At 36.3% G+C, this 21,044-nt stretch overlaps 1 protein-coding gene across 1 annotated transcript in view; it reads right to left on the bottom strand.

Moving 5' to 3' along the window:
• PIGN (phosphatidylinositol glycan anchor biosynthesis class N) overlaps positions 1 to 20,941 on the bottom strand; it is a 111,600-nt gene extending 90,659 nt beyond the window's left edge. The window contains exons 1-6 of the mRNA XM_080821151.1: positions 20,788 to 20,941; positions 18,476 to 18,625; positions 6,288 to 6,416; positions 5,243 to 5,495; positions 2,615 to 2,736; positions 2,041 to 2,139 (exon numbers count right to left, since the gene is read on the bottom strand). Coding sequence (XP_080677277.1) covers positions 2,041 to 2,139; positions 2,615 to 2,736; positions 5,243 to 5,463 — 442 coding nt within the window. The 5' untranslated portion in view covers positions 5,464 to 5,495; positions 6,288 to 6,416; positions 18,476 to 18,625; positions 20,788 to 20,941. The remainder of the gene's footprint in view (positions 1 to 2,040; positions 2,140 to 2,614; positions 2,737 to 5,242; positions 5,496 to 6,287; positions 6,417 to 18,475; positions 18,626 to 20,787) is intronic.
• Positions 20,942 to 21,044: the final 103 nt, after the last annotated feature.

Genomic DNA, 21,044 nt, shown 5'->3' with positions numbered 1-21,044 from the left:
GACTTATACTTTCTTTTTTTTTTTAAGATTTTATTTATTTATTTGACAGAGAGAGATCACAAGTAGGCAGAGAGGCAGGCGGGCAGTGGAGGGGGAGCAGGCTCCCCGCTGAGCAGAGAGCCCGATGGAGGGCTCGATTCCAGGACCCTGAGATCATGACCTCATGCCGAAGGCAGAGGCTTAACCACTGAGCCACCCAGGCGCCCCCATGACTTGTACTTTAACATGCTGTTGTTTTTGTTCTCACAGTAACATTCTTAATTTTAAAGATACACTACATATAAGTTAATTAATTTAGCCAAAGTCACAGTGCTAATACACAACACCACAAAAATAAACACCAAAGTCTGTCTCCCTGTACAGATTAAACTCTTCACAAATTTGTCTTGGAACACTACAACCTAAAATAGATGAAGTCATTTGGTACTTCGTACAGCAAGAAGAAAATTCAAAAATTTCCCTTATCTTATTCATAAAATGTGTACTTTTCTCAATATAAGGGAATAAATATTATCCATTGTTAAATTCTTTGAAGGGGTCAACAAATATATTAATCTTACACATTTAGAAGATTTAATTAAGAATCTAATCAACTTAGTGAATTGCTGAGATAGGCTCTTGCAGGTCACGAGGAAGAGATATAACAAAGTAATAACGATCTCTTATAATAGCAATAGCAGTTCCAATGACACAACCACCGCTCAGCCATTCCACTTTCCACATCCTAAGTACGGATCTGAGTGATTTTGTTGGTTACCATAAACGGAACATTCCTATGGGATTGTTTCTGATTCAAGTGTTAGTCTCACATCTTACCAGCTACAGCCAGAAGCAAGAAGGTAAGCTTGGTGAATCATAGCAACTTAATCCACCCTCACCACCACCAGTCCCCCCAGAAGCTAAACTGCTTTCCAAAGAAAGGAGAGTGTGTGTATGTGTGTGTGTGTGTGTGGCAAATAGTTTGAGGCTTTTGTTTGTTTGTTTTAAAGATTTTATTTATTTATTTGACAGACAGAGCTCACTAGTAGGCAGAGAGGCAGGCAGAGAGAGAGGAGGAAGCAGGCTCCCCAGGGAGCAGAGAGCCTGATGTGGGGCTCGATCCCAGGACCCTGGGATCATGACCCGAGCCAAAGGCAGAGGCTTAACCCACTGAGCCACCCAGGTGCCCCTAGTTTGAGGTTTTTTACCATGACCTATATAATTACGTTCTATGAATATCATATGTAAAATTCTGAATATATATTTTGCTTTCAGGACATACAATAATATTCAATAATGCCAATTATTAAGACCTATGGCTAAGTATAATGTTACAAAACCTTTTTATCAAGTGAAATGACCAGTCATTCTACTCTCACTAAAAAGCATTTAATGACACAAACTTCAAGTGGAATCCAATCATTTCAGAAAAAAAATTTTAATGAATTTTATAATCAGTGCACAGAAACAAACAGAACAAATCCAAACGGCATTATCTTGAATATATGAAAATAGGAATTATAAGTTATAGCATTTAAATCTTTATGTGAAAGATTTTTACATATTTCATATGAAAGTTTTTCACAAACTTCATAAATTATCAAAGTAAAATGAACCAGACATCAATACCATCATCATAATGAAAAATTACATGATAAGCACATAGCTAAATATTTCACAGGAATTATCTAATTTGCCTAAAAACAAACCTATGTGATAGAAATTATTATTATCATCACATTTTACAAAAGGCAAACTGAAGTTCAGAGAAGTCATCTAACTTGTCCAGGACTATAAGTGGTTAAATGTGAGAGCCATATACCACTTCATTGAATTCAAGATACTAACACCTATATGATGTGCCAATATTTCAAGTACAACTAAGAGAAAAAATCAAACGGTCATATCTATCCATTGTAATATATGTTCCTATGTCAGAGATGTTAAATATGTAAAAACAAGTATCTCAAAAATCAATAAAATATAGTAGGCAATACACAAAAATTACCATACTGGTTTATTACTTTACCATCTGAGGAAAATATAATCAATGACTCTTACCTTTGGCAAACATAGTCAAGATATCTGGGCTTCCCCAGCTCCATGTGTACTTGCTTTCATTAATAAGAGAATCAAATCCCACAGGATTTTCCTTCCATCCTTCAGGTCATTGAAAAAAAAAAAGCAAATAGTAACAACAGTAACATATATATGGTGAAGTATTAGTATAGCCCCTAAAGTAATATTCTTCAAATAGTAATAATGAGAATTAATTATAGAACAAATGCAAAACTAGTAACAGATCTTATGTTACATGTATTATACCATTTTTTTAAAAAAGTTTGCAAGAGATAATTTACTTCTTACTAAACCATAGAATCACTTTTGAACTTTTGAGAGTTAACACTGAGGAAAACCATGGACCCATCCAGATTGTTTCAGTAGCACAGAATGATAAAAGACCAAAGCTTAATTCTTGAATCAACACCAGCATGTGTTTATGAGTAAAGCAAGCTAAAATACTTGCCAAAAGTATGCCAAAACACACTTCACTTTGTGTCATAATTCAGTGTTAAAGAAGCGGTCTATATGCAGTATGTTTATCGTATAATAAAGTCGTCCACATAGATAATACCTTTGGCAACTGCACTGACATCTTCATAAAACCCAGCTATCAGGGCTACGTGACCTGGCCGAGATTCAGTTGGCACACGTGTATGAGATATCCCCCAGCTGCCTTCATGCATGATGATATTCCTAAAAGATATTATAGATCAATAGCACAGACTTGTATTAAATCCTGTTAGAGTGTTAGAAAAACAAGATTATTACAGAAGGAATCAAAACCAAACAGTGAGTCACAATTTAACAAGGTGAGGAATCTTTCTGATCCCAGCTGAGCCCAGTCCCAGCCCTCCGACTAGCTGGATTCGGCAGCATAAATGAGCTTAGGCGAGACAAAGAACCATCTGGCCACAACACCGAACTATGAGTCAAAATACACAATCTTTGTACGAAGCCACAAAGTATTCAGATGGTTTGTTACATGAGAAACAACTGACATACACAATATTGTTCTATAAATGTCAAATTTTACCAGGTGTGATGAGGTATTGCGGTCCTATAGGAGAAAAGTCCCTGTTTTGATGTGACACATGCTTAAGTGTTTAGTGGTCAAGTGTCATGAGATCTTTCCTTCAAATTAGTCAGAAAAAGAATAATTAAAAATTTAAGCATGTGTGTGTAAGTATGTATGTGTATTGAGAGAGAGGATGCAAATATGAAAACAATTAAAAATTGTTCAAACTAGGATAAGGTACACAGATTTCAACATAGAGTCCTTTCAATTTCTGTGTTGAAAAATTCTCAAAATAAAAAAATTAAAGGTAGGGGAAACAGCTAGACTCCCAATTAGGAGTTAAATTACATTCCTAAATTTGAGACTAAAACAGGCAAAAGGTTTCTTTTGCTAAAATGTATCAATATCCTTTGCAATGAAAGCAAAGGACTGACCAACAATGCCAAGGCACGTGAGAAAGCAGCAGAGCAACAAGCTATCAGACAGTGACTGCATCCATAACAATTTCTGGGGTGAAGCCGCCCCAAAGGGTAACTATGAGTACTGGTTTAGATACTCTTTATTACTGACTTACCTCATCCTAAAACCAATTTTGGTAAAACGCATGCATAATAAGTAGAAGTTTGAAAACCAGTGAACCACTTGTTAAGGGAGAAATATTTTTTAACTTCTTCAGTTATTTAACGAAAACCGAACTTCAACACAAAGAAGGAGGTATAAAGAAATTTGGATATCTCTGTTTAAAAACATTTTGATAAGTTCAGGTCATATTTTTTAAAAACTGAAGTGAAGAACAAATAAAAACTTTCACAAACAGGTTTAAAAGAAACTAGAAGATTCCTAAAATTGTAAAAACATGATGGCATACAGCACAAGGCACATGAACTACTCAAGCTCTTGGCCTGCTACCCACCAGCCAAAGGAGAAGTAAGTGCTACCAGGAAAGCTCACCTTTTCGCTAATAACTGGTATACTTTGTTCTTAATTTGCAATGAACTATATTTCTCTCCTTTCTGTGACAGCTAAGAAATTCCTCCAAATATATTACCCCAATTTTAAATTATTTGTAGAAATTCATGTGACATATTTTTGTGACCCGAACTTAACTCTGGTTTGATCTTATTTTCCTACTCATATTTTTCTGCTGCCCTGTGTTGATCACTTAATTACTTTTATCCTTTAATATGGTATGCATTTCTTTGAGCCACCACAAATTTCTGGAAATTCAACAGAATTCCAAGTTCATTCATTCTTCTAGCAGTCAACAAATATTTAATGGCCTACTATGTTCTAAGAACCGGAAACAAAGTAGTATACAAAACAGATGCCCAGCTTGCATAGAACCTGCTCGTGCCAAGTACTATAAAGAAAACTAAAATACAGTTAAGAATAAAAGTAATGATGGTAGGTGAGAACAGAAGAAAATGGAATACTTTAGATAAATTTTCACTTGAATTTGAGTTTTAACCTCTCTATACCAGCATGAAGAAAGGCTTTTGAGGGGCGCCTGGGTGGCTCAGTGGGTTAAGCCGCTGCCTTCGGCTCAGGTCATGATCTCAGGGTCCTGGGATCGAGTCCTGCATCGGGCTCTCTGCTCAGGCTCCCTGCTGCCTGCCTCTCTGTCTACTGTGATCTCTCTCTGTCAAATAAATAAATAAAATCTTTAAAAAAAAAAAAAAAAGAAAGGCTTTTGAGGAACTTGTCACTAAAAAGAAAAATAACAATTATTTGTAGGAGCCCCATAAGTTTTAAAAAATTAAACATTTCTTTTCAAAGCCACTTCATAAAATCTGAAATCACAATTAACAGTGACATAAACTTAGAAGGGCTTTATGTATTTCATAAGTCTGTTTTCAGTTGAACTCTATTTTTTAGTTAAACAGCACTATAATTAGCAATTCATTAATATTTATGCTTATCATTATTTTAAAAATGTAACAAGTTTATTTTATAAGAAAAATATAGTGAGTTGTAAGTCAGGTTTGGAAAATTAGGACAAGTTAAGCCAAGCAGCTAAGGTCATACCTAACTCCTAGGAGGAAATAAATTTCTTAATCCATAAGACAAAGGCAGATGTATAAGTGCCCTATTCTCTTTCTCATCATCACTTCTGTGTCCAACATGAGATAAAAGTGTCAAGATAACACTTTCCAGAAAGGTCTTTGTATCAGTTGACATGCTTACCTAATAAATGGCGCTCTAGGATTTCCATTTTCGTCAAATTCATAAAGTGCATCTGCCCGCAAGCCATCAGCAACAAACAGTACTAATCTTTTTGCTGGAGGAGGTAATGGTGTAAACTGAGGAGTCATTCCATGAACCAAAGGAGATGTAAAATAAATATCAAAGATGGAGCCGAAGAACACAAAATGTACAAGCAATCCCAAAATAAAGAAGAGCAGCATATCCAGTGTAACTAATTAATCTTCAAGAAAAACTGAAAGAGGGAAAAAAATTAAATTAAATTTGGATAAACCTTAATGCAATTATACATATTTTCACATATTTTGATGACTGCATATAGACTGAACATATATTTTAAGATGTTACCTAATTTACAACTTCACTTTCATTTAAGATAGCAAAAATAAACATTATTTAATAATGAGGTAATACTGAAATAAAATACATGATAAAATACACTCACACAAAAAGAGAAAGTTCAAGTATAATACCCAATTAATACCACTAAACTATTCATAATAAATTTAAATGTATGCTAAATGTATGCTAAATGTATTTAAATGTATGCTAAGCTCATAAAAACCAATACAGGATCAAAAACAAATACATAAATGAGTCCTAAAATGGGTCAGGGTCCAGTCAAATCAAATCCTATATAAAATAGAAAATATAATTCATGGTGGTCTTGGTTGTCCATATGACCACCATTGATACTCCTGGAATTTAACATTACTTAAAGTCTGAGGATTTTTTTTTTTTTTTGACTTTTCGTTATCAGCTCAGGAGACTTCTAGATCGTCCTGACAGATTATATGCATTTTTGTCCATTTAAATAAATTACAGGAAGGAAAAGGTAGTTAAATTCCATGTGTTTCAAAAAATGTACACTCATTAAAGAAAGAGTTCCCTGAACCAACGAAAGTGCAAGTTATATTCACAAATTCAATTAAAATGCTCTTGCATACATTCTGTACATAATGTTGTGTGGAGTACAAGAGAGAACACCAAGAAGACACAGTCACAGATCTGATAAACACATACTTACGGAAGGAAAACTAAGCAATATGAAACATTTAAATAATACTGTATGACAGTATGCCATTAACTGCCAAGATCAAGTCCATGGGAATGCTTTTCAAGCCAGTCTATAATTTACTTTTGTTGGTGAATCTCCCTGCAGATTAAAAACAACAAAATACTCTTAACTTGTCTTTTTGTAATATAACTAACATTGGTTACACACAGTGACACTTGGCTGAAAAACACCAAAGATGAAGTAATTTTAATTACAGACACATCTTATTCTTCCTGGCCTGAAGAATTATATCATGGGAGGAAAGGGTGGCCAAATAAACAAGCAAGCAAACAAACAAAAAAACCAAAACCTTGTCAAAGTTAAGCACATCATAAAAAGAATGTAAAATAAAGTAAATGGCCAAATTATGGGCCACTTTTTTCCCGAGAGATTTAAGAGTCCAATAAGGATCAAAGATATTCCACAAAGTATAAAAGTCCCTTAGTGAGTAGATGCTATTCTGCAACCTAAGGCAAAACTCTCAGAATATTCTGCTTTTTCTAGTATACATGAGCTTCAACTACATAGCAAGCATTATCTTAATAACTGTATTCTGAATATAAAAATAGAACAATCACAGGGTGCCTGGGTGGCAAAGGCTTGGTTTTGGCTCAGGCTGTGATCTCAGGGTTGTGGAACTGAGCCCTGCATTGGGCTCCAAGCTCCGTGCACAGAGGTTGCTTGAGACTCTCTCTCCCTCTTCCTCTGCCCCTTCCTCTGTACTCTCTCTCTAAAATGAATGAATAAATCTTTAAAAAATAAAAAAAGTTGAAAAGTTAAACAATCACTGTGGTAAGTTTGGAAATAAAGAAAAATTACTTATGATTTTACCACCTAAAGAAAAACCTGTTACATTCCTTAGTTTTTATCTAATCTACATTTTTATAAAGGCTCACAATTTCATGTATTGATTTTTTTCTTTATCATACATGAACATTTCTTTGTTTTTTTTATAAAATTCTTCTCACACATCATTTACCATCACCATGCTCTATCCAATGGGCATACCTTAATTTTCCTGATCACCTCCACACTGGTAAACACGGAGTTGTTTTCCATTTTTTCATTATTAAAAATGTCAACATGATTAATTTAAATTTTAATGTAATTTTCATGCTAACTTTCAGACATTTCACATTATGTGTTTAATGTGGGGCACCTGGGTGGCTCAGTGGTTGAGTGTCTGCCTTCGGTTCAGGTTATGATCTCAGGGTCCCAAGATCAAGCCCCACCATCAAGTTACCTGCTCAGTGGAAGGTCTGCTTCTCCCTCTCCCTCTGCCCCATACTGTGCTCTCTCGCTCTCTCTCTGTGCCAAATAAAATCTTAAAAAAAAAAGAAAAAAGAGGGGTGCCTGGGTGGCTCAGTGGGTTAAATCCTCTGACTTCCGCTCAGGTCATGATCTCAGGTTCCTGGGATCGAGCCCTGCATCGGGCTCTCTGCTCAGCGGGGAGCCTGCTTCCCCCCCTCTCTCTGCCTGCTTCTCTGCCTACTTGTGATCTCTGTCTGTCAAATAAATAAATAAAATCTTTTTAAAAAAAGAAAAAAGAAAAAAGAATTGAGGTAATATGTGTAAAATATGCAAAAGAGTGCCTACTACAGTCAGTCATTAACTATTGGCTAATATTATTGTTTCTGATGTACATGAAGTTGGATTGATCACGTGAGAAAAATTTGTTTGCCACCCTTGTTGACTTTAAAAATCTAATCTAACGGATGTAAATCTCTTAGAGAAACCAAGTCTCAAACTTTGTTTTATACCAAAGCATCAACTTTAGCATAATTGCTCTACTGCTATTTTCCTTAGCTATATGGTTTTTGTTTTGTTTTTTTTTTTAATTCTGGTAAGAACACTTAACATGGGAGATCTACCCTTTATCTATTTTCAAGTGCACAATACAGTACTGATAACTGTAGACTGTACAGCAGATATCTAGAACTTACTCATCTTGGGTACCTGAGATTTTATAGCTGCTGAACAACAACTCCCATTTCTCCTCCCCAACCAGACCCTGGGGACCATCATTCTGCTTTCTGCTTCTGTGAGTCTGACTCTCTTAGGTATCTCACATAGGAAGAATCATGCGATATTTGTCTTGCTCTGACTGCTTATTTCAGCTAGTATAATGTCCTCCAGGCCAGAAATGGCTGATAGCCCCAGTTGCTCCATATATTTGCCAAAAATATTTGGTACTGTAGCCCATTTAATTTTGCTTTTTCTGTATGTGGGAACGTACTTGTAACCTACTGTGGTTTTGATTTACATTTCTCTGGATAACCAATGATGTCAAACAACTTCTCATGTGTTTAATGGGCATGTTTTTTTTTTAATACTCTCTTTTTTTTCCTCCTTTTTATTTTTCAGTGTTTTCCAAAGAGCAGTACTTTTCAATTTTGGTTAAGTTCAATTAATTTTTCTTTTAGTTACCTATTTTGTGTCCTACATAAGAAATTTTTATAAATGATAGCACTTACTTTAATACAGATTTTTAATACTTGTTATTTGAAAATAATTTCAAGCTGAGAAAAAAGTTGCAAGCATAATGGTACAAAAACCCACATATCCTTTAGCCACATACATCTATGCTAACATTTGTTTGCTTTGTCATTTTTCCTCTTGCCTCTCCTGTCCCTGCTTTATCTATCTTACCCCTCATGTCTACCTCACCCCTTGGTCTATTTTACTCACGCATGTGTATAAAATCACATAACACTGTTTCGGAACCATTTGAAGATAAATTACATACACTGTGGCCCTTAACCCCTAAATATTTCAGTGCTTATTTCCTGAGAACAATGATATTCTCTTACACACAGACAGCAACTGTCAACTTCAGTATGTTCAATGTCAGTATTTTATCTCATCTACCATCTGTACACCACAACTTTTTTGAAATGCCCCAATAATATTCTTTATAGCATTTTTACAGCTCTACTGAGGCATAACTAGTCTATAATAAACTGTACAGATTTAAAATGTACAATAAACACAGTCAAGATAATGAACACACCCATAACCCTCAAAACTCTCCTCATGCTTGTGTAATTCACCTCTACATATTTTTTTAATTTTTTGATATTATTGTAAATGCTATTTTGTATTTCAATTTCCTTTTGTTAGTTCTTAAATCACAGATTTTTATACATTCACCTGGTATCCTGCAACACTGACAAACTATTATATAGTAGCTTTTATGTAGATACCTTTTGATTTTCTACAGAGATAGTTATTATCACCTATGAATGAAGGACTTCTTCCTTGTCATTCTAAGTGTCTTTTATCTTTGTCTCATGCTTACTGTACTGTCTAGGACCTCTAGTACGATATTGAGCAGAAGTGGTAACAACAGAAATCCTTGCCTTCCAACTCTAGGGTGAAAGTTGTCAATCTTCCAGGTTTGGGAAGTTTCCTTTATTAAGTTAAAGAGGTTTGCTTTCACTCTCATATGTGGAGTTTAAAATCATGAATGGATGCTGGATGTTGTCACATGCTTTTTGTTGGATCTTTTGAGATGATCACGATCATTTGGTTTTTCTAGTTCAGTCTCTTAATGTGGTGGATTACACTGATTGAATTACAAATGTTAAACCAAGCTTGCATTCCCAGAATAAACCCTACTTGGTCATTAAGTATCATCCTTTTATGGACTGTTAGATTTCATTTGCTAAAAATATAATCTAGCATTCTAAAGCAATGTTTATGAAAAGATACTAGACTCTAATTTTCTTTTCTTGTAATTCTTGTCTTTCTCTGGTCTTGGTATCAGACAATGACTTGGGAAGTGTTGCTACCTCTTTTATTTTTTGGAATAGTTTGTGTAGAATTTGTATTATTTCTTCCTTTACTGTGTAACTGAATTCACTGGTGAACCTACTCACTTGAAATTTTCTTTGTGGGAAGGTTTTTAACTCTAGATTCAATTTCTTCATATATTTTAGGGATATTCAGATTTACTAATTGTTGAGTGAGCTTTGGTAGTTATACCTTTTAAGAAATTTGTTGATTTCATCCAAATTATTAAATTTATTGGTCTAAAATCATTCATAATATTATATTCAATTTTTATCCTTTTTTCCTAACTTCCATTCCAGGACACAGTCTACCAGGTATCTTATTCAGTTATTCAAAGTAAGTTGCTTTTCAAGTACTTACTTCATTTCAGTTAGATCTTAAATTCTAGTCAGAGCTAAAGCACATATGGTATATCCGGATGTACAGAAGCTCACACTGATTTATATATTCTTTTTAAAGACTTTATTTATTCATTTGACAGAAAGAGAGAGAGATACAGAGAAAGAGCATAAGTGGGGGGGGTCAGAAGAAGAGGGAAAAGCATGTTCCCCCTGAATGGGGATCCAGATGTGGGGCTCAATCCCAAGACCCTGGGATCATGACCTGAGGCAAAGGCAGCTGCTTAACTGACTGAGCCACCCAAGCACCCCAAGCTCACAATGACTTAAAGATCTCCTCTTTATCATGGAAACGTTAGCACTTTCTATCATGGTTATAAATAAGCAAACATCTAAGTCATTTCCCACTTTCATTTGCATTGACAACTAACTCCCTGGATTTAATGTTCTTTCTTTTTTTCCCCATTGCTAGTACACAGCTTTTCTGAATAACGTATCAAACAAAGTCTATGTGTTAAAGGAACATATAAATTTTCCACTACCCAAATGCTTACTGAAGTTATCAAACAAAAATTTTATTTGAGAACTTTGACCTTTCTACAGCTCTAAGAGCTAAGTTAAAAATCACATTCTGTTATGTAAGAACAGCAGGATCCCAGTCACGTCACTCCCTGTCTTAGCTTCCTTATCCATAAAAAAAGATACCATCAGCCTTATTCCATGGCAGGAGTCTAGTGTGAAGTAACTAAGACATGGCACCATACAAATGTAAAGCATTAGGAATACATACTCTAGATTATAAAGCATTCGATTTTTATTTTTATTTTTTAAATCAAACTTTAAGTAGTTGAGTTTACATTATTTTAAAAGAAAGCAGTAAAAAAGAAAAAGGTATACTGTATTTTCCTGTTCCAGTCAAATCAATTTTTGTAAGTTCCTGATTAGACTTGTAATATTCCTTACCACCAAATATTAATGATACAAGCACTATATATTTATTTACTATTTCTCAGTGTCCAGCTGGGTTCTCTATTTCCCTTTCTTCCTTTCATTCATTCATTAATTCTTTTTTGAGAGAGAGAGTATGAGTAGAGGGGAAGAGCAGAGAGGAAAAGAAAGACTCTCAAGCAGGTTCCAAACTCAGTGCAGAGCCCTACACAGGGCTGGATCCCACAACCCGGAGATCACGCCCCCAGCCAAAATCAAGAGTTGGTCACTCAGCCGACTGAGCCACCCAGGAGCCTCTGGGTTCTATTTCTTTCTTTCTTCTTTTTTTTTTTTCTTTAAGATTTTATTTATTTGAGAGAGACACACACTCAGCGAGAGAGGGAACACAAGCAGGGGGGAGTGGGAAAGGGAGAAGCAGGCTTCCCACTGAGCAGAGAGCCCGATGTGGGGCTCAATCCCAGGACCCTGGGATCATGACCCAAGCTGAAGGCAGACGCTTAACCGACCGAGCAAACCCTGGGTTCTATTTTCGAAAGGGCCTGTGTTTCTTACTTCTCCACATTCACAACCACCACATTAGTTCATCAGGTCCTCACCTGGACCATGCCAACAACCTACAAATGGGTTTCCCTACTAAACTACATGATACAAATTCTTCCCTTCCTCAAAGTAATGATCTTATATATTGCACTCTAGAAATCATACTAAATTTCACTAGTCATTATATTTTATTCTAATGGGTCTTCACGAATTTTATACATAGGCCTTAACCCTAAAACTCATGTACTTTCTAACCCATTTTCAAGTGATCCTTAGTTTTAAATAATTTATTTCAATGTAAGAAAGATAAGGTGAAATGAGAATATCTAAAAGAATTTCAGGAAGGAAAATCAAACGAGAATATAGTTGATATTTTTTCTCAAAAATCATGTTAGAGGGGTGCCTGGGTGGCTCAGTGGGTTAAAGCCTCTGCCTTCAGCTCAGGTCATGATCCCAGGGTCCTGGGATTGAGCCCCACATTGGGCTCTCTGCTCAGCAGGGAGTCTGCTTCCCTCTCTCTCTCTCTGCCTGCCTCCCTGCTCACTTGTGATCGCTGTCAAATAAATAAATAAAATCTTTAAAAAAACATAGTGTTAGAAATAATTACTTCATCAGGTAATAACTTAAGGATCTCCACCAGAACACAACGAGATATTAATGATCTTAGAATCTCACACCTCTTTTCCACAGAAGAATTCCAATTAATACATGGAGAAGGAATGAGAAAAATATAAAATTACAACTAGACAAACACCACAGTAATACTTGTTACCAGCAAGATGCACTGATAAATGCTAAACTCAATGGGTCAAAGTTTGAGCCAAACAGGCTATTTGCAGTCTCAAAGAAATCTCTACCAAATATATATTAATTACGAAGGGTAAAACACTAACTTACAATGGAGAAACCCCTCAGATACCACTTTACCAAGTGGTCAAAGTTAACATAATCAGTAATAAGACACATTAACATCATGTAACCCTAATTCGGTGCACTAAGAAAGGCCCAGCATAGCACATTTTTGGTAAAAGAATATGTGGTGTTGCCAAAAATGCAAACCTTGATCTATTCATGGGAGTATATCAGACAGACTCAAATTGAGAAACAGGCTGCAAAATAATGGACCAGTACTCTTCAAAAGTATCATGGTCATGAAAGACGAGGAAAGACTGAGGAATAGTCACAGAATGAAGGCTGAAGAGACATAACCAAACACAATAAGGAAACCTGAACTGGATCCTGAGTCAGAAAATAGACAAGAGTGGAAAAACTGGTGAATGTCAACTAAGAAGTGTAGATTAGTTCATAGTTTTGTATAAATGTTAATGTCCCGGTTTTGATAACTACATTGTGGTTACATAAGATGTTTACATTAGGTACAGTGTGGAGGGTGTACAATAACTCTCTGTACTATTTTTGAAACTTTTCTATGGATCTAAAAATAGAGTAGAAAAAAATTAATTTGGAGCATAAATAGAAAAAAAATTAATTTGAAGCCTAAGTCTGTACTCAAAAGATAACACTGACTAGAGTCATAGTTATAACCACCACAAATTTCGTGGACAGCTCTGATTTCATGTAACCTGTGTTCTTGTAAATAAAGGTTATTTACTAAACTCGTAGCCTTTAAGTGTTTACATCAGCATAAGCCATACTAAAGAGCTTATTATTTAAAGACGGTGTTTCGCAGTTCTCTTAGACTCTGTTACAGTTTAACTGCCAGTTAAAACTGTAAGGAAGTAGCTGGGGTCTGCACACAACAGGTTATTAGTTCATTTGTTTCTTTATTAGTTCACTAGTTCACTTGTTTCTTTATACTTATTATTTTGGGGTGTATATTTTTTTCATCATGCTATACATCACTTTCAAGTGAAAACTACATGTGACTTTACAAATGCCATAAAAGAACTAATTTTCAAATTCCCTCATGGCTAGTAAACCAACAGGACTTGCTAATTATTTAGAGGATTCATTCCCAGCTACATACTTGAGAAGAATTCAATTTTCTTTTTCTTCCTATCTAACATCCTTCATCTGTTCCAGAATACCACAGTACAGTTACTTATCATGCCTCCTTAGGCATCTCTTGGCTGGGACAATTTCTCAGAGTTTGCCTGTTTTGATGACCTTGCAAGTTCTGAAGAGTACTAGTCAGGTATACTGTAGGAGACTTCTCTTATAGGAACTTGTCTGATATTTTTCTCATGATTAGAATGGGGTTATGGAGAGAAGAGGAAGGAAAACCACATGTGTAAGGTGCCATTTTTATCACATCTTACCAGGGGCGTATGCCATCAACAAGGCTTATAGACAACTGATATTAAACTTGATCCTCTGGCCAAGGTAGTGTTTGTCAGGTTCCTCTCCACTATAAATTTAATGATTTCACATTGTACTCTTTGGAAGGAAGCTGCTATATGTACAACTAATACTGAAGGAGTAGGGAGTTATACTGAGTTATACTCGATCTTCTGAGAGCATGAAGTACCCACACAGATTATTTGAATTCTTCTACAGGGAGGGTCTACATTTTAAACTCAGTCAATAATGGGAATAAAAGCTCTCATTCTGGGATGCCTGGGTGGCTCAGTCAGTTAAGTGGTTGCCTTCCGCTCGTGATCCCAGCTTCCTGGGATCAAGTCCCACATCCGGCTCCTTGCTCCGCAGGAACCTGCTTCTCCCTCTGCCTCTGCCTGCCACTTTACTTGCCTGTACTACTACAAAGAATGCTGCAATTTAGCCTATTTCTCATGGTAAACTTGGGAGATTTTCAGAATGACAAACAGAATGATGATCCATCACAAAATTAATTTGGTGGGTTGCCATTAGCTTCTTTTAAAAAAAGTGAAATAGAATAGGGTAGGATAGAGAATACATCACAATGAAGTACTTCAGAAGTAGGAAGGTAAATGATGGTTCTGAAAAATTATTTTATTTTTTCTCTATGTGTGCACATGCATACATGTGCATTGTATGAATACAGCATTGAAAAAAAGTATTTCAAACTATTTTACGTTCAAATAAATTTGAAAATCACCTCTATTAAGTGGAATTGCTGGAGTAAACCTATATTCTCCACTTTACAAGATAGTAGCAAAGTGTCACCAGCAGTGTATGAGAATTCATGTTTTCTCTAAATCCCCGTAATTGACTGTTACTATCATATTCACCTTATGCCAACCTACACAGGATGAAATGGCATCTTGTTGTTTGAGTATCTATTTGCCTGATTACTACTCAGAGTGAACATCTTTTCATGTTTTTACTGGCCAACTGGGTTTCCTATCCTTTCAACTGCGTGTCCGTATCCTTTGATCACACAGGATTATGCTTGCTGGCCTTTTTTCTTGGACTTGTACATTATATTATATGCATGTGTACCTGTGTATCTCTCTCTCTATAGATATAGACACATAGATATTTATTTGCAACACACATGCAAACAAAGCAAACACAAATCTGTTTATGGTGCTTTTTGTTAAATAGAAGTTTTACAACCTTAATACAGTATAATTTACCAAATTTATTCTTTCTGCAGTAAGTTTTTTTGTGTTTTCCATAAGAAAACTTCCCTTGTTTTAATGTCACATAAAAATAGTTTTAAATTAGAACTAAATTCTAAGTTTAAGATTTTTGCTTTTCACCTGGCATTATCTAGAATTTATTTGTATGTGGTGTGAGACAGAGATCTAGTCCGAAGCTTTTAATTACCTGATGGAAGCACTAGTATAGCTACCACTTTAGAATGTCCTAAGGTAAATTCTATATCAAATACAAATACAGGCCAAAAAAACCCCTTTAAATGCAATTCTTGTCTTTTGCTTTTTGTATCATAAAAGTTGGAAACAATATCTAACAAGAGGAACAGATATAGTTTTTGTTCAGGGAAACGTTATACAGTATGGAAAACAAGTCAAGCCACACCTATGCCAAAAATGTATCTTACAAATAAAGGATTAATAAAGAATATTTTTAAAGGCATTGGCTGCCCTTTTCTCCCCAACACAGCCAAACTTTTTGAAAATAATATGATCTCTTTTTCCCTGATCCTCTAAAACTCAAACAATTTGAGCCTTTGTTTTCTACTACATCAGAGAAAAAAATTTCTGTTAATGTAATGTAGCCAATATTACAAAAACCAGTGGCTTTTTTTTATGTCTTCTATCTTCCACTCAATTTGTCTTCCTTAACCATGACTTTTTTCTTAAACAGCCAACATTTCTAAGCTTTTGTGAACATTGCTCCAGTTTTTCTCCTACTTCTCTGTCCAATATTGAGGGGTCTCTATATGGTCAATGAATTTTGGAATTACTCAAAATTTGGTCCTAGGGTTTCTTTTATTCTCACTCTTGTACTTTTTGTCTAGACTTTTTTTTTTAAGACTTCATTTTTAAGTAATCTAGACACCCAACATGGGGCTCAAACTCACAACCATGAGATCAAGAGTTGCATGCTCCCCCAACTGAGCCAGCAAGGCACCCCACTGCCTAGGTTTTTTTGACCCTACCCTTGGTGTCAGCTAGCACTTACATGTGAAAGTCTTAACAGACAGCTCCAAATGCATATACGCAATTCCAACCTTAACACATCCACCTGAGACAAAAACTGAGTATGTTTAAAACCAAACTCATGATATTCCCCATGAACCTTGTTTAGGTAGTAAACCTCCTAACTCTCTAGTGTTTACAGTCTCTGGAGATGGCACCACCTTCTACTCAGGTATACCAATCTGAAAACTAGCAGTCATTCTTTAAAACCCATTCTTCAGCTGTATAGCCACGTATTATTTTTTTATTTTGCTTTTTTCAGAATGCAAATAGGAACACCTCATCTGTTGGGTAAAACCCTTCAGTGCCTCTCCCCCATCATAATAAAAAGTAGAATCCTTAATACAACACAGGTGTTACACGGACTGGTCTTTGCCTCGCTTTCTAGCCTTGTCCCATGGCCCTCCTCTTTGCTTTATGGCATCGCACCATATTGGTCCTTTTTATATCAGGAGCCCATGCGTCCTATTGTAATTAAGACCTTTGCATAAATTGCATTTCCAACCCACCTTCTATCCTCTCTCACTGCATTGTCTCATGACATCTCCTTGCACTTTCAAACATCACTTCCTCAGAAACTATGCAGTCCGAACCAAAAACCAAAGCCTTTACTTCAAGTTGATAAATACATACTTCAGTTTTTACCATTTCAATTAATGTCTGTCTCTATTACTTAACTGTAATTCCATGACAGCAAGACAGAGCTCCTCCAGCACTCATCACAGTCCTACGGGCTTAGAAAGGACTCAGATGTGCGCTGCAGAAATTATTTAGGATTATCATTTCAAAGGTACATGTAATATGCACTATAGCCACTAGAGGCTGCCTTGTTTCTCTTTTTACTTCTCCAGAACAAACACTTGAACTGTGAAGATTCAGGATCCATAAAAAACAAAACAAAAATCAAACTTATATGCTTGAGTCATTTACTATACATAAAATTGAAGTGATTCCAAAATATTCTTCGCATACTAATTATTTTATTATTGCCAAGCACATGTGTATTAAGCAATTTTATTAACATTGCTCTTTAAAGAGAACCACATTTTATTCAGATTTACTGAAGAAAATTTTGTCATGGTTGAATTGTTTGGAAACCTCTCAAAACAAATGAATAACTATTAAAAATTTTAAAAGATACATATCCATGTACCAATAAAAGTTATTTAGCTTATACCTGTCGAATGTTTACAGGCATTGAAAAACAATTTAAAAATTACATATCTCTAAAATTTCACATTAACCAAAAATTTGCATTTAAAATGTTACCTGTGGTTACTTTAAGACTGTTAAAACCATAAATTAGTTTTTAAGCCCTAAAATATTTGAAGTGTTGGGGTGCATGGGTGGCTCAGTGGGTTAAAGCCTCTGCCTTCGACTTGGGTCATGATACCAGGGTTCTGGGATTGAGCCCCACATCAGGCTCTCTGCTCAGCGGGGAGCCTGCTTCCTCCTCCTCTCTCTCTGCCTGCCTCTCTGCCTACTTGTGATCTCTGTCTGTCAAATAAATAAATAAAATCTTTAAAATATTTGAAGTGTTTAAAAGTATAAAAAATCTTTAACGTTTTATTGCTAACATACAAAGTTCAATGACTATCCTTATCCAAATTTTAGCTGCAAAGACCTACATTAATGTAAGTTTTGCTAAGGAGAAGATTTCCCAACCATATTAATAAATTATTATAAATAGAGATTAGCAATTATTAACATTCTAGTATGTGCTACTTCTTTTTTGTTTTTTTTAAGATTTTATTTATTTATTTGACAGACAGAGATCACAAGTAGGCAGAGAGAGAGAGAGAGAAGGAAGCAGCCTCCCTGCTGAGCAGAAAGCCGGACGGGGGACTCAATCCCAGGACCGTGAGATCATGACCTGAGCCTAAGGCAGCGGCTTAACCCACTGAGCCACCCTGCTGCCCCAGTATGTGCTACTTCTTAAGAACTTTTATTGATAAGTACACCTCTATGTACTGTGGAAAAGAAAAGTACTTACTGAGAAAACTGGCCAGTTGATTTGTTATAGGCTGGAAAGGTCATATAAACAAGTCCATGATTATAGGATACGAAGTACAATCAGGAAATTACAGATTTATACAGGAAGTCACTCATGGAAGCACTTCTTCATCCAACCTCTTACAGCTCTCTGAGAAAACATATTTTAAATATATTTTCAACTTACATTTTAGAAATCAGATCCTAAATGAAAGATACTCCCTTTGTACCCTACTGACTTAATTGCTTTTTCCAGGTTTAGTGGCTGAATAGTTGAAATTTTTCTTGTTTTTTTTTTTTTAAGATTTTATTTATTTATTGAGAGAGAGAGAGAGAGAGAGAGATCACAAGTAGGCAGAGAGGCAGGCAGAGAGAGGGGAAGCAGGCTCACTGCTGAGCAGAGAGCCCGATGCGGGACTCGATCCCAGAACCCTGAGATCATGACCTGAGCCGAAGGCAGAGGCTTAACCCACTGAGCCACCCAGGCGCCCCTCTTGTTTTATTTTTAAAAACCTCTCAAATACTTTCAATATATACTAATATTGCACTACTTGCAACTGACTATAATAACATTTATGGTATACTAGGTACCAGGCACTGTGACAAGCACATTTCTAATTCTGTGTACTTTCATTAATCCCCTTGACAGATAAATGTTAAATGAGACTAAGAGAAGCTAAGTAACTTAAGGTGTTACAGCAAATAATTGGCAGAATTGGAATATGAACTCTAGGCACTTCTGCCAGACAAGGACTATCTTCTTTAGGGACCCTAAGTGCAGGGGATTTCTAAAAATTCAATTACAGAGATGGAAATATTGTATATAAATAATACATTTCCAACCGTGCCCTTTTCATGCCATTCACTATTCCCTCCCATTTCTCCATTCCAGAAATTGATTCCATTTTCAATCTCTCTGGCAAATTCAACTACAATAAGTATCAGCAATCCTTTTTGCTAACAAACAATAACAGGATGTTGCATTGGCTATCTTGATACTATTTTTCTAAGATTGGGGATTCTTTTTTCATGTTTTTCTTCCATATATATAGCATAGAAAAATATTTAGAATTCAAACATTAGGAGCTCATGTTCTGTAAAAAAATATATATATATTTTGAATTCTTAGTACTAAGAATGTTTAAAAAAAAAGTTTCCAGCAAAAACAGAAGAAAAAAACCCAAAGCCTCATTCAAATGAAAATTTTAGTTTTCTGAGCCTGGGTAAACTGAAATTAAAGCCTACACTTAACCGCTGGCATACTTTCACATGTAAGCCAATAACCTGACCTATGGTTATATAAGAATGCTCTGTTTTTATTTTTCCACAGAGCTAAAGGAGATACTTTACTACTTCAGTGTAACATGTAACTCACCCGATAACAAAATTACTGCTACCTATTTATGTTGGTGCTTACAGGGAGCTATACGGAAAGAAAGGAAGTTTAAAACCTTGCAAAAGCGGCAATTTATGTGTGAAGAAAATAGATCTTAGGACTAGCATTCCAATACCGTTTGACTAGAAACTAACATCCCCTTTACCACCTTGCATTGTAGTCAAGCAATGACCTAAAAGATAAAGGTGGAACTTCCAAAATTTAGTGTACTTACTCTACGTGCTAACATTTGATGAAGGAAATTAAAACTGTGCAAAGCATCCAAGCTTTAAAATAAATATGTTCCACAGTCAATACCTTAATTCCAGCCTAAATGGCCAAGCCAGAAAGGCTGGAAGGCTAGTGGGAGAAGAATGGCTTTGCACATAAGAAAACTGATTTTAAAATTCCTTCGAATACTTCTAATGGAGTTGACCTGACCAGGTCGTTGAACGTTTCTAGGCTTAAGTTTGCATTACCTCTCTACTGCTGGGGCTGCATTTAACACTTTCAAGGGTCCCTGTTGTGCAAACCGTGTTTTAAATGCTAAGTGCTCATTCAGGGTATCTATCCACAAATCCATCGAAATCCAAAACTCTAGAGTTCTGTCCGGTTACTTCCTCCACCTCCCACAGCCCAGCACGCCCCGCCCTTTCACAGCACTAACTCGGAGGTTAGAAGGCGGTCTTCCAGAAGTTCAAGCAGCCGGTGCCGTCGCCAGGCCTCCAGAGCGATCAGGCACTTGGCTGGGAACGGAAGAGAAAGGAAGCCAAATTCTAAGTACTGCCCTGACACCTGCTACATGTGCGAAGACAGTACCACCCACTGGCAGCAAACAACAAGAAAAAGTGAAGAGCGCCAGGGAAGCAGCGCGCCCGCGGGCGTGGAGGCCAGTTTTGGTGCCACCGCACCTCTGCGCTCTGGTCCCGGGGCTTTACCTGGGGCTTTTCCGTGTCAGGCGTTATCTCGAGAAGGAGGCCTCCTCGGCGCAAAGGCAGAATCCAGCTCTCCCGCAGAGTTACCCTTTGACCCCTGAAAGGAGAGGGGAGAGAACGTTCCTAAGCCACCGTCATAACTGCCTCTCAACTGCGGAACGCCCCCCGAAACCTACCTGCCGGGAGACTGCTCTCGCGATAATTCTAGAGCCGGTCCTCGGTAACTCCAGCCCCTCTCTCCACCTCCAGCCAATCAAACA

Source organism: Martes martes (genome assembly GCF_963455335.1).
Source record: "Martes martes genome assembly, chromosome: 13".
NCBI classification, from domain to species: Eukaryota; Metazoa; Chordata; class Mammalia; order Carnivora; family Mustelidae; genus Martes; species Martes martes.
The sequence above is the reverse complement of the archived record's forward strand: the minus strand, read 5'-3'. Positions and strand labels throughout refer to the sequence as shown.